At 40.6% G+C, this 14,845-nt stretch overlaps 1 protein-coding gene across 5 annotated transcripts in view; it reads right to left on the bottom strand.

The window, feature by feature from the left end:
- Positions 1-4,661, bottom strand: part of siah1 (siah E3 ubiquitin protein ligase 1) — a 40,823-nt gene extending 36,162 nt beyond the window's left edge. For 2 of the 5 annotated variants that reach the window (XM_039809665.1, XM_039809663.1), the window contains exon 1: positions 4,507-4,661. Coding sequence is in view for 2 of the 5 variants with exons in the window: in XM_039809667.1 (XP_039665601.1) it covers positions 3,167-3,192; positions 3,481-3,544 (90 nt within the window). In the remaining 3 variants the exon portion in view is untranslated. Of the gene's footprint in view, positions 1-3,166; positions 3,193-3,480; positions 3,573-4,506 lie in introns of all 5 variants that reach the window. The other 3 variants (XM_039809667.1, XM_039809662.1, XM_039809664.1) reach the window with 3 other exon arrangements.
- Between the last annotated feature and the right edge of the window lie 10,184 nt (positions 4,662-14,845).

Raw genomic sequence — 14,845 nt, 5'->3', positions numbered from 1 at the left:
TATGGGACTGACACACGACAAACAAACACACAGGGACTCCCTTTGGCATTAGTAACAGATCTAGAATTACCTCACTGTTACAGAATGAATCTCTCTCTCTCTCTCTCTCTCTCTCTCTCTCTCTCTCTGAAGAGCTGAGCTTTATTCACTAGACACGTGCTGCTGATGTTGTGCCAGGACAGTTATTTTTTTTTTTTAAGAAAAAAAAAAGGTCTGCTGTAGGGATGTCCCGATCTGCTTTTTTGACTCCAATCCAATTTTTTATTGAATAACTGCCGATACAGAGTCCCGATCCAATACTTTTAGTTGCTCAGATAATAGAGCTGCACACCATTTTTTTGTTTACAAAAATAACTAAGTAAACAAAGTAACTAAAATATGTCTTACGCTTAATACATTTGACTTGGTGCAGCAAATTAGTCTTTTCTCTCAACACCAAAACAGCATCCCTGATCTGTTTTAACCCAATGTTGTCTGGTCTAGCTCAGCTAAAATACACCGAATCAGTCAGCAGGTTAGTGTGCAGTTCAAGACCAAGACTGTTTGTAACTGGTAGGTTACCGACAACTCTATCTTAACTTTACCCGTTCAACTAACTCGCCTGTTCAACTTCCTTCGATCAGTTTAGATAACACACTGTTGGCTGTCCGGTTATTGCAGACATGTGAACCAACCACAGACACTTGCCTCGTTAATGGACTCACAGCTGTGCGTTGGTGCAGTTCAGTTCGTCGGCCCGCCAAGCATGTACAGCCTTAACGGAAACACGGATGTTACATGACTCAGAGTCGGAGCTCTTCTACAGCCTGGATCAGGATCCAACTCTCCTGGTTGAATCATCAATACTAAATACTGCCTCAAAAACGTGCACTATGCCATTTTCTGCCAGTAGGCCTCTCTCGATCAAAACAATAACAAAAGATGGACGTTTTGACGACATTGTGAGCGTTGATCTGTTAAACTAGGGCTGGGCGATAGGGTGAAAAATTAGATATCACGATATTCTTGACCAAATACCTCGATGGCGATATTGTGGCGATATTCTAGGGTTGACAACTGGTGCTTTCACAAAATAGCTTCACACTTAGATTTTAGATAAACAATCATCAGTAATGTGGACATCATGTCTAAGTGGGTAAAAGGCAAATAATAGAACAGCTAGAACAGTCTGAGTTCAGAAAATTACATCACTTTACTGTAATGCAGCCTTTAAAAGCAGGACAACACTGATGTCGTATCACGATATCTAAAGACGATATCTAGTCTCATTGCACGATAGATATATCGTTATATTGCCCAGCCCTAACTGTTGATAATTGTTACGCTCCTCTTAACGTCTCAAATGTGAGCATTTGCAGCTTTCATTTTCCATATACGACAGTAAATCAGAGTATTTTTGGCTTTGGAAGTGTTGCTGAGTCATACCAAGCAATTTAAAAAAGGTGTCATCTTGGGCTTAAGAAAATTATACAAGCATTTCTTACCATTTTCTGGTATTTTATAGATCAAAATATTAATTAAGGAAATAAGTATATTATTATTATTATTATTATTATAATAATTTAATAAAAGATGCACTGATCATAATGAAAAGCCAACATTTATTCCACCCCCCACACCCCGAGTATGAGGATGAGTCTTTCCTATCCATGACATAAATCACAGTCATCTTGGCATCTGTCAACATCCATCCACATATGAAAACCGCCATTGTGGCTACATTACCAAATGACTAAGCCTCTGTAAAAGCTATGAAAAACCCTTGGGTCAAGACTAGTTCATCTCGGCTGCTGCATTTGTGTAATACAGACACCCAACGCTGTACAGAGCATACTCAGCAAAAAACAAGAAGCCAATTGTTTTCCTCAGGATTGTATGCATGTGTACTTCTGCTTATTTTAGCTCATCAGACCTCATCTCAAGACTGCAAGGGCATGTGCAGACTGACTGCACTGCCCGTTAAGTTTAGTTGCACCCATTAGGGCTGGACAATTTAAACCTGAGCCAAGGTCTAACCGGTCCAAATAACGGAATTAATCTCCAAAGCCTTTAAACAGAAAAGGTTTCAAAAAGGATTTTGTACTCAAGCTTTAGGCAGGTTTCAATTTGGGTCTGGAGAGAAGGCTTTTACCTGGATTTATTCCCACAATCACATCTTGTACTTGGTTGTAAATGTGTAAAGTCTGGATGCTGAATACTCTTTAGTGCTGTTTCAATGTGGCAAAAATCACTAAATTTGTTGTGTTGTTTTAACAAGCTTCCTAAGGTACTAGGATAGACAGGACACACCAGTGTTTTAAAAGTACATTCCTCTGGACCCCAAGCATCACTGGTTTTCAATTAAGTTATCCAAACAGGTTCACATGTACAAATTATTACAAGCTGTGGGCAATTCCAATCTTTAACACCACATGGGACAACCTCTCTCCCTATGGAAGCAATGCCGCTCTCAAGTCTGTCTTCAGCTTAAATGAATGAAAACTGAATCCATATCGCAATGTAATAATACTTCATTTTCAAATCCTAACCGGCAGAGCAAAAGGACTTCAAGTCCACTCAAAAAAGACCACTTTATAGTTCTGTCTCATTTCAACAAAATGCCCAATATGCTGTAGGTATTTATCAAGTTAATGTCGATAGAAGCCCAATTTGTGTGCCATTAATAGCTGTAATAGAACCACCAATACAGGGATGACATTGAGGTTCTTTCGCTACGGTTTTACAAATATTTAATGAATTTTAAAACAACTCGGATTGACTCAGGGGGTTGCCCAGGAAATTGGTAAGAGTTTACCACCTCTGTAGAAATCTTAACTCTTCTGACAAACTGCTGTGTCTTAGGCACAGCGTCGATGAGTTTGTATAATATGCTATTTGCTAGGTTTGAAGTGTGCGTGTATTTTCCATTGACGAGATGCAGTCAGACTATTAATGTGGCTGTACTTGTGGAGTACTCTACCGTGGTCAGCGAAGACCACATACTAAACTATAGATAGATAGATGGATAGATAGATATCCCCCACCCCCATACATACTCATTTCTGGTGACTCAAAACAATAACCAGACAGGCTCACCAGCATGTCCTATGATTACTAACACAATCACACATTAAAAGTGTGTCATTTTGCATGTGAATATCGTTCTGCTCAAGTGTGTGTTTCTTACCTGCGTGCCTTCCCTTTGTGTAAAGACTGAAAATCGTTGACAGAATAAAAAAAAAATTACTTTTTCCATTCTATATTCCCAACTGTCAATAAATCGTCGCTCGTCACCGCAGGGTGCAGGGCCATAGCAAGAGTTTTCAAACTGGCAAAGCTAACATTAAGCCTCAGTTTTTGGCCTTTCATGTTGCAGCATTTTATTTATTTTTTGGTTTTGCATTGGTGACGACAATAAGGTCACTTCCACACACTAAAAGTTACTAAACTGATGTACATTTTAGCCCTGGATAACTTACTAGCACTGGATAACTTACTGACCTTGTCTTTCTTGAATGGGTTCATTAAATGTGTCGACCTCACGTAATTCCCAGCATAGATCCATCCCCCCTCCCCTCAACCTGAGCAGAGACCTTAATAGCCAGAACAACAACAAACACAAGTGATCATTAACGAGCCTCTCTTACTTGACTATAGTAACTTAAACATAAGGTCACACTGGGATACCATTGGCTTTGTTTTTGACAGCTTAGCTCATAACACGTCTACAAGTGTCAACGTTAACAATAATGTGACCTGTTCAACTGCTGCACTAGCAATGCACACATAGGTTAACGTGCAATAAAGCAGATCAGAGTAATCTCATGAACAATTTAAAAGCTGACATTCACTCGTCCTCCCCTTCAGACAGGTCATACACACAGTCACGATGGGTCTCTGACAACAGCCGCAGTAGTTGCTTTGAGTAAACATTAGTCATCACTTCCTCCACAGCCGTCACTAAACCAGGTTATGCTAGTAACGTTGCTACACAAAACAAAGCCATGATGGGCTTCTGTTGACCTGGACTAACCTGCTTTGAAAGCACAATGGTCTGACAAGGCGGACAACGGCGTAGCCTAGCTGGCATCAACTGTTTCAGACATACAAGGCCTTGTCTTACCGTAAAGCTGTACCCCCATAGCATACTAGCTAGCTTGCTGAATCGGGGACTTGTTAGCTTAGCAAGTGTGTGAACAAGCTAGCTAAGAAACCAAACACCATAACGTTTTTCGTGCACAGTTCAGTGGACGTTGACAACCACGTTTGCTCAACAGGCCTGCAAATCGACTGCACATCTCAGACAAGTGTGCATTTTAAAACGTCACGAAAACAAACAAGCTAGCGACACGGCTAGCTAGCTTTCTGCCGAGCACAGCTAGCTAGCTAGCGAACAGCCAACATTAGCACCGCGCTAATGAAGGAAGCTAACGTCTGCTAACAGCAGGGCTGTTGTTTGCCCCAGTAACGTTACACACACTGCACTCGAAAATCCGATGTTTCACTTGCCACGGCAGACCCGCTTACCTCGGACGAAATATCCTTCAGTTCACTGCAGATAAATGGGTGACTGTATGGCGAGGTGATAGACCCAGGATCCCTTTTTATCGTCGTTCATTCGGTGTACACACTCGCACTGCTGCTGTAACAGCGACCAGACGCCAGGCGTTAAGTACCAGCCGCTCCAGAGCGCGCACAGTTGTTGAAGTTTGTCGCGGGAGCGCGCTCTGCACGAATCGCATATAGTAGGCTGCGAATATAAAATTCATCATTTCAAAATGCATATATGCATATACATACCTGCCTTACACTCAGTTTCCAACTTTGATATTGTTTTAATAAATTTCACCCAATATGATATTCAATTAATCATAAATAAACTCACCCTCCCCATCACACGCACGCACGCCCACACAAACACCTGCAATATCCCCCAGAGAATCAAGGTTGGCAGTCAGCAGTGCTGTTTACATTTCATCTTACTTTCACATCATTTTGCTTTCACTTCTGCAATTCATCCAGAAACTGCACGTGTTTAAACCAAAAAGCTATACAATTATTTGAAAAGTTGATAATTGAATGTGAGGCAAAAAGTTTTCAAAAACAAGTGTGGTTACCTTGAGATGAGTATCAGTATGATAATCTGTTCTGGCATTTCACTAGTGTGCATAGAAAAGGTTCTAAAAATGGGACATTTTAATCATGATGTCCTTTAATAACACATGGTATGATAAATTGAGCAGCTGTCAGTATTTTATTTTTATTTATTTTTTTACAGCAAATTAGAATAAGGTGACAGTCTGAAACTATCACGCTTCCTAACACAAAACCAGGGACTCAGCAGTTGAAATTGCAGTCATGTGATTCAGTCTTGATACTGAGCATACATGTAACTGGGTGAGATTAAGATTAAGAGGTCATGTTGCTTCCTCCATAGTAATCTGGATATAAGGGAGTCCCCCTACCAACACCGGGAGTACCAGGAGGGCGAGAGATTGGAAGAGAGAGAGAGAGAGGGAGAGGAGAGACAGAGAGGAGTGTGGGGAGGGGGTGGGAGGGGCTACACAGGCTAGGATTACTGAGAAAGATTGGTTATGTAAGTGCATTGTCCCAGTGGGCTATAGCAGCAGTACAGGACAAATCACATGTAGAGTTCAACATGACCTCTTTTTCTGGATGTAAAGAATATGTTTCTCATTTATCCTTGGTATGTAATGTCCTTATAGTAGATGGTTAATATACAACAATTTTTTTCTGGAGATATAGGTTATGCAACACGTTGTTTTCTGGACAAATAGCATGCGCCACTTTCTATGTGAATATGCATTCTCTACACAAAGAGTTTACCATCGTTTAAGCCACGCTAGCGCTGGGTTTTAAGGTTTTAATTATGTCAACAACTATAAGTTGGATTGCCATAACATTTTGCAAAGACATTCATGCTCTCCTCAGGATAAAGCCTAATGCTTTTGGTTACCCCCTGACTTCCCTCTAATGCCACCATGAGGCTGACATTTGTGGTTTTTATTGAAATGTTTTGACAACTGTTGGATTTCGTTTGGTGCAAATTTTCATGGTGCACAGATGATGACTTTTTTCTTGAAGTGCTCATATTATGCTCATTTTCAGGTTCATAATTGTATTTAGAGGTTATATCAGAATAGGTTTACGTGGTTTAATTTTCAAAAAACACCATATTTTTGTTGTACTGCACATTGCCGCAGCTCTTCTTTTCACCCTGTGTGTTGAGCTCTCTGTTTTAGCTACAGAGTGAGACATCTCACTTCTGTTCCATCTTTGTTGGGAGTCGCACATGCGCAGTACCTAGGTCAGCACTACTACCCAGTCAGGAGCAGAGTATAAGGGTGTGCCCGGACAGTACCTAGGTAAGGACTACTAGCCAGTCAGAAGTAGAGTATGAGGGCGTGCCCTAACAGTACCTAGGTAAGGACTACTAGCCAGTCAGAAGCAGAGTATGAGGGCGTGCCACGCTAGCAGCTAGGCGAGCATTATAACTTGTGTTACAAAGTGACGAGCGTTTGTCTCTGAAGTAAAGGCTGGACTACAACAGAGCTGTTTGGAGCAGTTTGTGAACAGAGTTTTCTGTTGGAGATGGTAAGTCCCTTTGGGGGGGACTTTGGGCTTTTTCACTTTGTACACCTATTACATGCACAAAAAAGATATACAACACAATAAAGCAAAGGGAAAAAGCCCAAAAGCATAATATGAGCACTTTAAGCCCCAATATGAGGTCAACATTTGTGGTATTTGTGATATTGGACGACTCACAATTGCATTTGTTACTGACATTTATGTCCCCCTCAGAATGAATATTAATAACTTTGGTGAACACATAACTTTCCGTTTAGTGCCATCATCAGGTCATTTAGCTCAAAGCACCGCTTACAGAGCTGCTAGCATGGCTGTAGATTAGTTATCCACCACATGCTTATAACCATGTTTATACCATGCTTATTCCTTCAAACTAAACTCTGGAGGGTAGAATAAATAGAAAGCTATACAATTCCATTACTGCTTATGAAGGAGAGAATTAAGAGTCTTTGCTAACTGGATCTTCACTGGACAGTTATTTTCAAACTCAACGTCATATAATGAGCTTTTTGGATATCCAGTTGTGGATGTTTCGGAGAGAGTTGTGAAGTGAGCCCACTTCCTTATGATGATAAGAAGAATACAGTGAGGGCAGACAAAGAAGGAATGAAAGTGCAGAAAGAGCGGCAAGGAGTATGTGGGAGAGGGGTTGGGGGTTAGGAGGGGAGAGGAAGTGGGGCGATCCAAACCCAAGAGAATGTTAAGCTGCGCTGGTATGCTGTTAGAATTCGAATTTCCGGTAGGACATAACAATGTACGTTGTTTTATTTTTTTCCGTATCCAAGTGAAAAGGAAAAAGACACTGGAAGAGAGTTTTGAGGAATGGGAAAATGTGGAAGGGAGAGGTCAAGGAAGAGGAGAGGGGAGAGTTAGAGAGAAAGGGAGGAAGGGAGGAAGGAAGCGAGGAGACAGGGGCGGTGGATGGAAGGAAGAGGGGACAAGGGCAGAGACAGGAGAGCGTGGAGTGGAACGACAAAGTTAAACGAAAGGAGAGAGTGAGGGAGAGGAAGAAGGTGACCGGGAGCCGGAAGAACTGAACTGAATCAGCAAATTCCAAACGTTGACGCTGTTTGGGTGTAGACGCTTATCCTGAAACCAACGCAAATTCTTAGCTGTGGATTTCTCACGCTCCCCGCTGAGGACTTGTTGACTGCTGAGGTTCTTGTGGAGAACCCTGACCGGACTCTGTCCTTTAAGCTCCAGCTCGAGTTGGCTGACTGCGACAGGGGAGGTCAAACGTGGGAAATAGCCGAGTGTAAGGCAGGCAGCTGGTTGGATTGGGAATGTGCATGGTATTCAAAGCACTTGCCGCTGATGATGTGGCACTGTGCAAGAGCACTTTCTCCGAATATGTTTGTCTGAAAATGAATGTACCATTCAATATTATCAGATGTCAAATGCATTTTGCATGGAACCGCCTGTGTGTGTTGTGTGTGTGTGTGTATCCGTGTGTGTGATTGCTGCCGTTTACCAACGATGCTCTGTTGCTCTTTTAGCGTTTCAAGGGATTTCGATTATTTCAATAATTTCATTTTTGTGTGAAACAAATAAGGTATTGTTATTAATTTTTTTTTAAAGATCTTTTTTTGGGGCATTTTAGGCCTTTAATTCCACAGGACAGATGAAGACATGAAAGTGGAGAGAGAGGGGGAATGACATTCAGCAAAGGGCCGCGGGTTGGAGTCGAACCCCCGGCTGCTGCGTTGAGGAGTAAAACCTCTATATATATGTGCGCCTGCTCTACCAAGTAACCCGGGCACCAAAAGCATTGTTATTTTCATGGTCATTTCATGGATTATTAGTGGTAAATTGAAACCTATATTCTGTGATTTAAAATAACATTTTAATGCTTAGAAGAAGAAAAAACAAGCGTTCATTATAAAGAATTTTAAAGAAAGAGCCCTATGGGTTATTTATAATGAAAATAATGGGTTTTATATTGAATTGTTTAGGGGTGCCATACTGTATGTACTAAGATATGGAACCTGAAAAAGATTCAGTATAAAAAGAACGCTTGTTTACACATCTAAGTGTCCAATTCTAAAACTCCACAGGGAGACAAAAGCCTTTGTTCTGTTCTTCCTGAAATCTAGAGTCAAACAGTGTTACTGCCAAATGAGTTGTGGCAGCAGCCGGACACGCTTTGCATGCAAAGGCCCCTCACTGCAACAAGAAGCACCCCCAATCTGTCCCAAATTAGACTGCTTGGCCCTGGCCTGCAGGGAATTCCCCCGAAGCAATCTTTTGGCTGGAGCAGACCTGCATTCGATAAGCGTCAGTATTTATCTCTGCAGTCAGGGAAGAATCTCTGGACACACACACACACACACACACACACACACACACACACACACACACACTGTCGGCGTTGGCACATTGTCACTTTGCCTGAAACACAAGCCACATGCATTTGCAAAATGAGAGCCAGGTTTGCGAGCTGCATGTCGCTTATGTAATGCTGCTCCTGGTATGTGTTTGCAAATGAGTGTTTCTTGTGTCTCTGAATAAACAGATACAATAAGGGATAGTATGATAATGGGAATCTCCAACTTTTCATAAAAAAAGAAAGAAAAAAAAAAAGAATTATTCTGGTCAATAAAGACAAACATGTGTAATAAGTTTACCCAAGTCCATGTGTTTGCTTAGCAGGGATCAGGCTGGATGGGATCTGCCTGAAACACACACTGCACACATTTGCATGAAGGCAAAGCGACTGAAAGGTGTGCCCTCCTTATATAATCATTTACCTCATACGTGTGTCTGTGTGATCCCGACACCTACAGGGCTTCCCCCCCCCCCCCTTAAAATCCCTCCATATCCAGTATCAGGAAGTACAATATTGAGTTTCAGTCTGGCAGGATTGATTACCTTTTGGCATCCGTGGTAGCCTGCTTTGCTTGGTATCAGCAGTCACTTGTGTGTCTACACGGACACAACCTTTAGCCCCGTTGTCTTCCCTTCGACCAGGAAACTTTCTGTTTTTCTGGGTCCAAATTTAAAATACAACCTTTTTTTTTTTTTTTTTTCTTTCAACGTTTTGGTCGTCTTTTCCTGATATTTTTGTAACTTTTTTTTCAATTTTTTTTTTGTCACTAGATCCACAGTTTTTGTAGATTTCTTTCTTCGCTTTTTGACGTTTTTGTTGGTTTTCTCCCCCACGTTTTTGAATCTTTTTCCGACATTTTAGTCACATTTTTCAATGTTCTTTTATCGTCCCCCCCCCACCAAATACTATAAAATAAAAAAAATTAAAAATGTAATGAAAGTAATGAACTGATTGTTTATTTTACTTGTGAAGAGCGTTGTAGGGAACCATCCAAGTTATTTTTTTTTTTGACAATTTGGTTGAAAGAAAACCCAAATTTCTGATATAGAAGCTTTTTGAAAATGGGTCAAATTTGGTCTGAGGACAACAGGAGGGTTAACCCTGGGCAGCATTATTTGATAGGATACATTTTAAACTTTTAAAGTGGGAAACGGTTCAAAAAGAGAATCCTCACTCTACTAAAAAAATATACTACCATTTGACCCTACCAGCTGAATAGTTTACTTTCTTTTTTCTTTTCTTTTATAATATAGAGAAAAGGAAAGCTGCAGTTTTTTGCAATGTGGATGTAGGACACGAGGTGGAATGCAGAGGAATGCTAGTTGGTCAAAGACCCTTCACAACCAAACAGATGTTTTCAGTTACTCCGGCTCATTAGCCCTCGCCTCTGCACATGTTTAAGTTGGGTGGGGCTCTGAGTTTCCCGATGAACTAAAATGTGCGTGAAAAAAGAAAGAAAGGAAAAGCAAAGGGAAAGGTTGTCCCGCCCTAACAGGTGAAACAAACCAAACAGGAGAGTCAGGGACGTGTTATCCAGGCCCAGTTTATACACGGCACACCCACACAGTTCTTGGAAAAGGGTTAAATCAGGAAAAAGGTGCTTTTAAGCACACACAAACATATAGGAAAAGGAAAAAGCATTTGAAATGCACAAGCTTCAGTGTGGTGTGCAGAGGGCCACAGGTTTGGAATGAGGTTGAATACACTACAAAAAATGTCTCTGTGTCTAAAAGAAAAAATATTTGGGTTCTTTCAACCTAATTGTCAAAGAAAATAACGTGGATGGTTTCGTTCTTCACAAGTAAAATAAATCAGTTCAGTACTTTCATTGAATTTGGGTGTTTTATTCAAGTTGATAGCATTTGAAATTTTTTTTTTTAAAAAAACGTTGAAAAATGTGACAAAAATGTCAGAAAAAGCTTAAAAAATTCAGGAAGAAAAAAAAAATCGATGAAATCATCTTTCAAAAAATGTCGAAAAAAGTGACAAAAAAAAAATCAAACAAAAACATCGGTGTTCGAAAACAAAACATTTAAAGGTGTCCTGCCACACAAAAACGTTTTTACTTGTATATTTATTTAGGTCCGTATGTGTTTGTGTTATGTTGTGAATGTGAAAATGAACTGCTACCTCCTCTGTCAGCTCTAGCTGGTCAAAATCTGCAGGGCCGTCTACGTCATTGGCCGAAACATTCGTTGTGTGCTAACTACTTTAGCTAAAACCCAAGGGGGTAAGCTTCGCTTCAGAACTCGAACCTCCGATGGCGCCATTTTGTTGCTACAAAGGTATCACCTCCTGTTAGCTTTCCACTGACCGCCATTTTTTTTTTACATCACTTGACTGCGAATAACTTTACATCTGAAGCGTTTAAAGACTCTATTTGTCCATTGTTTAGTTCTAAAGTAACATAACAATGTATAAAAGGCTCCATTACCTTGTACCTCACGTTATGGCTACGTAGCAGACGTTTTTGTAAAAAAAAGGCTAACGATTGTGTCATAACCAAGTGACTTACTGTCGCACAGTAGAGGAATTACCGTATAGTACAGGAGAAGCTCGCAGGCAGTTTCGACTTACATTAGCTGTTTAGGTTTAATTACTAATGTTAACTAGCATGTTAGTTAGCAATAATTAGCCTGTGCCTATGTTATCTCCTTACATATACCTACGCTCTCCGTCTCTGCAAGATTGGGAATGATTGAGATTTCTCTTGGCGCAGCTACCAGAAGACTTACAACTTTCAGACAGGTTGCTCATGTCACATCTACGTTGTCTCCGTCAGTTGGAGGCTGTGCAGTAAAGCAAGAGATCACCGGAAAAGTGCTTCTACTATCCTTCACTGGTCTCCGTCCAGAGCAACAGGGTCTATTGGTCCATTATATATATGTCAATGCTAAAACCACATCAGCTAGCTGTTTCTCCAACTTCGGTCAGTACAAGGCAGGATTAGCCGGGAGACTTCTTCTAAACGAGGGTGCACTATAGGGTTCTATAGTGTTGTAGCGAGACGAGACGTAATACGTCTCCATAAAAGCAGGCGGCGCTAATCTGTATTGTTGCCCAAAAAATTAAAACCGGCAGCTGATTGGACGAACGCTCCACGTGGGTCTGGTTTCTCCGGAAATTCAAAGACAGACTGTCATGGTGGCTTGTTCAGAATACGATCTCATATTGTACTAAAATAGTTCACCGAAACGTGTTTCTGAAAACATTTTAGGCGAGAAATAGGCCGTGCAGTTGCTGAATCTGTCTTCATTTCAGATCGACAAAGGTCAGTTTAAAAGATTTTCGTCAGATTTTGAGAGACTCTAGTCACGCTCATTCCGCTCCCCGTTTTCCGGGTTAGCTCTCCACCAATCAGATGGGTCATTTGAGTCCGACTGCCGGCAGTGCCCGCCCCTCCGATTGTACATGTCAAATCGGCCAAAATGAAGGACGACGGCACGGAACACACCGAACAGACTCGAGTCACTGACCTCGCCAGACTGTCCGACGGCCGGTTATCGGTGTGTCCGGGCCTTTACCTAGCTACTGCGCATGTGTGACTCCCAACAAAGATGGAACAGAAGTGTGATGCCTCACTCTGTAGCTAAAACAGAGAGCTCAACACACAGGGTGAAAAGAGGAGCTGCAGCAATGTGCAGTACAACAAAAATATGGTGTTTTCTGAAAATTAAACCACGTAAACCTATTCTGGTACAACCTCTAAATACAATTACGAACCTGAAAATGAGCACAAAGTGTCTGTGTGTGTGTGTGTGTGTGTGTGTGTGTGTGTGTGTGTGTGTGTGTGTGTGTAGAGAAGAGCTCGTCCTGGAGCGGCAGCCGTCTCCTCCGATCGACCTCACACCTTCTCCACTCAGTGAGTATCTGACACACACAGATATGTGATGTCAGCACCAGAGTCAGCTGACTAACTGTGATGTCATATGGGAACTTTAAAGCTTGAATAGCCTTTTCTAAATACCTGTGGAATTTTAAATAGTCACTCTGAATTCATTTATTTATTTTATTTTTCTACTGAAATACTTATCTGCTTTATTGTTTGCTTATTGACCAATTGATATTTGACCAATCCTTAGACGGGTGGACTATAAATGTTTAAACATTTAGGGTAGTTATGGTTCCTCTTTTCTTTTTCTTTTTGTGTAGGTTGTAAATGTTATTGTATAATTCATGTTAACTTTTGTAATCCAAACAATATGATTATATATTTATAATGTGTATAATTTGCTAGTGTCTGGACCCCTTTACACAAGCTTTTCAAGGTGTCCCATTTCACACATCTTCATTATGTCTTATTATTGTACCTGTCTTTTTACTTTTGTGAATAAATTGTGAATTGTGAATAAAGGGACACCTTTTTAAATATAGAAGAGTGTATGTGGGAGTTTGATTGTAAGAGACTGGACATGATTCACATTTACGCTTTCACTGTTTGTACTATAATTTGTTGACAGACCATGTCATCGCGATACAGACAGGAAAAGACAGCACTGCATAGCACAAAGAAAAAAAGTAGAAATGTGAACATTGTCAAGGTGTAGCAGGGAGGAGTAGGGAATGGTGGACCCAAAATGCAGAGAAGATTTATTAAACAAGGAGTCCAAACAACAAAAAGGGAATCCAAAAAAATCCAGCAGGTGAAATAAACAAAAGAGAGTAAAAAGAAGCAGGCAAAACTAAAGCCCAAAAGAGAAGCAACAAAAGAACAGAAAATCAATAACAAAGGAAATCCAGAAACAACTGACAAAACTCACGGACGAGAAGACTGGACTGAACACGGTTGGGTATACACACAAAATGATCTGACACTGGACAAGGGAAACACAAAGACTAAATACACAGGGTGACAGGTGACACAAGGGCTGGGAAACAGGTGAATCACATTAGGCTGGGCAGAGCAATCAAAAAAGGAGGGAAAACACAAGACAGGAAGTAAAACAAACAAGACAAGACAGCAGAAAACCAGAGACTTCAAAATAAAACAGGAAACCGAACAAAATACAACACAGAAAACAGACCACCAAAATAAGACAAAACCCCAAAACCATAACAAACATAGGACATCTCCTTAGGGAAAACTGTACATGCAGTGCTGTAGGAATTACAGTGCAGTCTTCCTACACTTCCTGACGTTCATTGTAACATTGTGTTGGGCTCCGGCTATATATATATATATATATACGTGCCAGTTGATGGTTCATGAGATGCACCTTCGTTAGAGAAAGTCAAGATTCACCTGGGAGGAATTTACCAATTCAGGACAGATTTAGAAAAAAAAGTCTAATGGAAATGTATAGAAATATTCTTGACACAATGATGTGAAGATTGAACAGGTAGTTTTGAGAATTTCAATTCTGATCTGAGAACAAAGCGACAAAAACTGTAAAACAGTATTGTGACTAAACTTTGACATAAACCAGTCTGTGATTCACTCAACATCCTTTGATCTTAACTATTAGTCAAAATAATTCATAATTTCTGCTTTTTTAACTCAAAAATTAGGTATAATGTCATATAAATTAGGTATTGACCATGAATTTAAAAATAAAACGTTGAAAAAAGTGACAAAAACGTTTTAAAAAGTGTCAAAAGCATTACAAAAAGAGCCAAAAATTATGGAATATGCATGTATTTTCCTTTTCCTTCTGCTTTTTTTAAACTCTGGTGGATTTCTGAGGACTATGGTAAACTGCTCCTCAGATCTCTGCAGGGTAAATCCAGACAGCTAGCTAGACTATCTGTCCAATCTGAGTTTCTCTCGCACGACTATTTTTTACAGCGGCTCTGTGCGGAGTTTAGCACCGCCCATGACGATTGTGATTGGTTTAAAGAAATGCCAATAAACCAGAGCACGTATTTCTCCCATCCCGGAATGTTGTGTGGACTAGCCAGACCCTCCTCCGAAGTGCTGTGGAGGAAGGT

This window comes from Perca fluviatilis, chromosome 8, assembly GCF_010015445.1.
Source record: "Perca fluviatilis chromosome 8, GENO_Pfluv_1.0, whole genome shotgun sequence".
Lineage (NCBI taxonomy): Eukaryota > Metazoa > Chordata > Actinopteri > Perciformes > Percidae > Perca > Perca fluviatilis.
The sequence above is the reverse complement of the archived record's forward strand: the minus strand, read 5'-3'. Positions and strand labels throughout refer to the sequence as shown.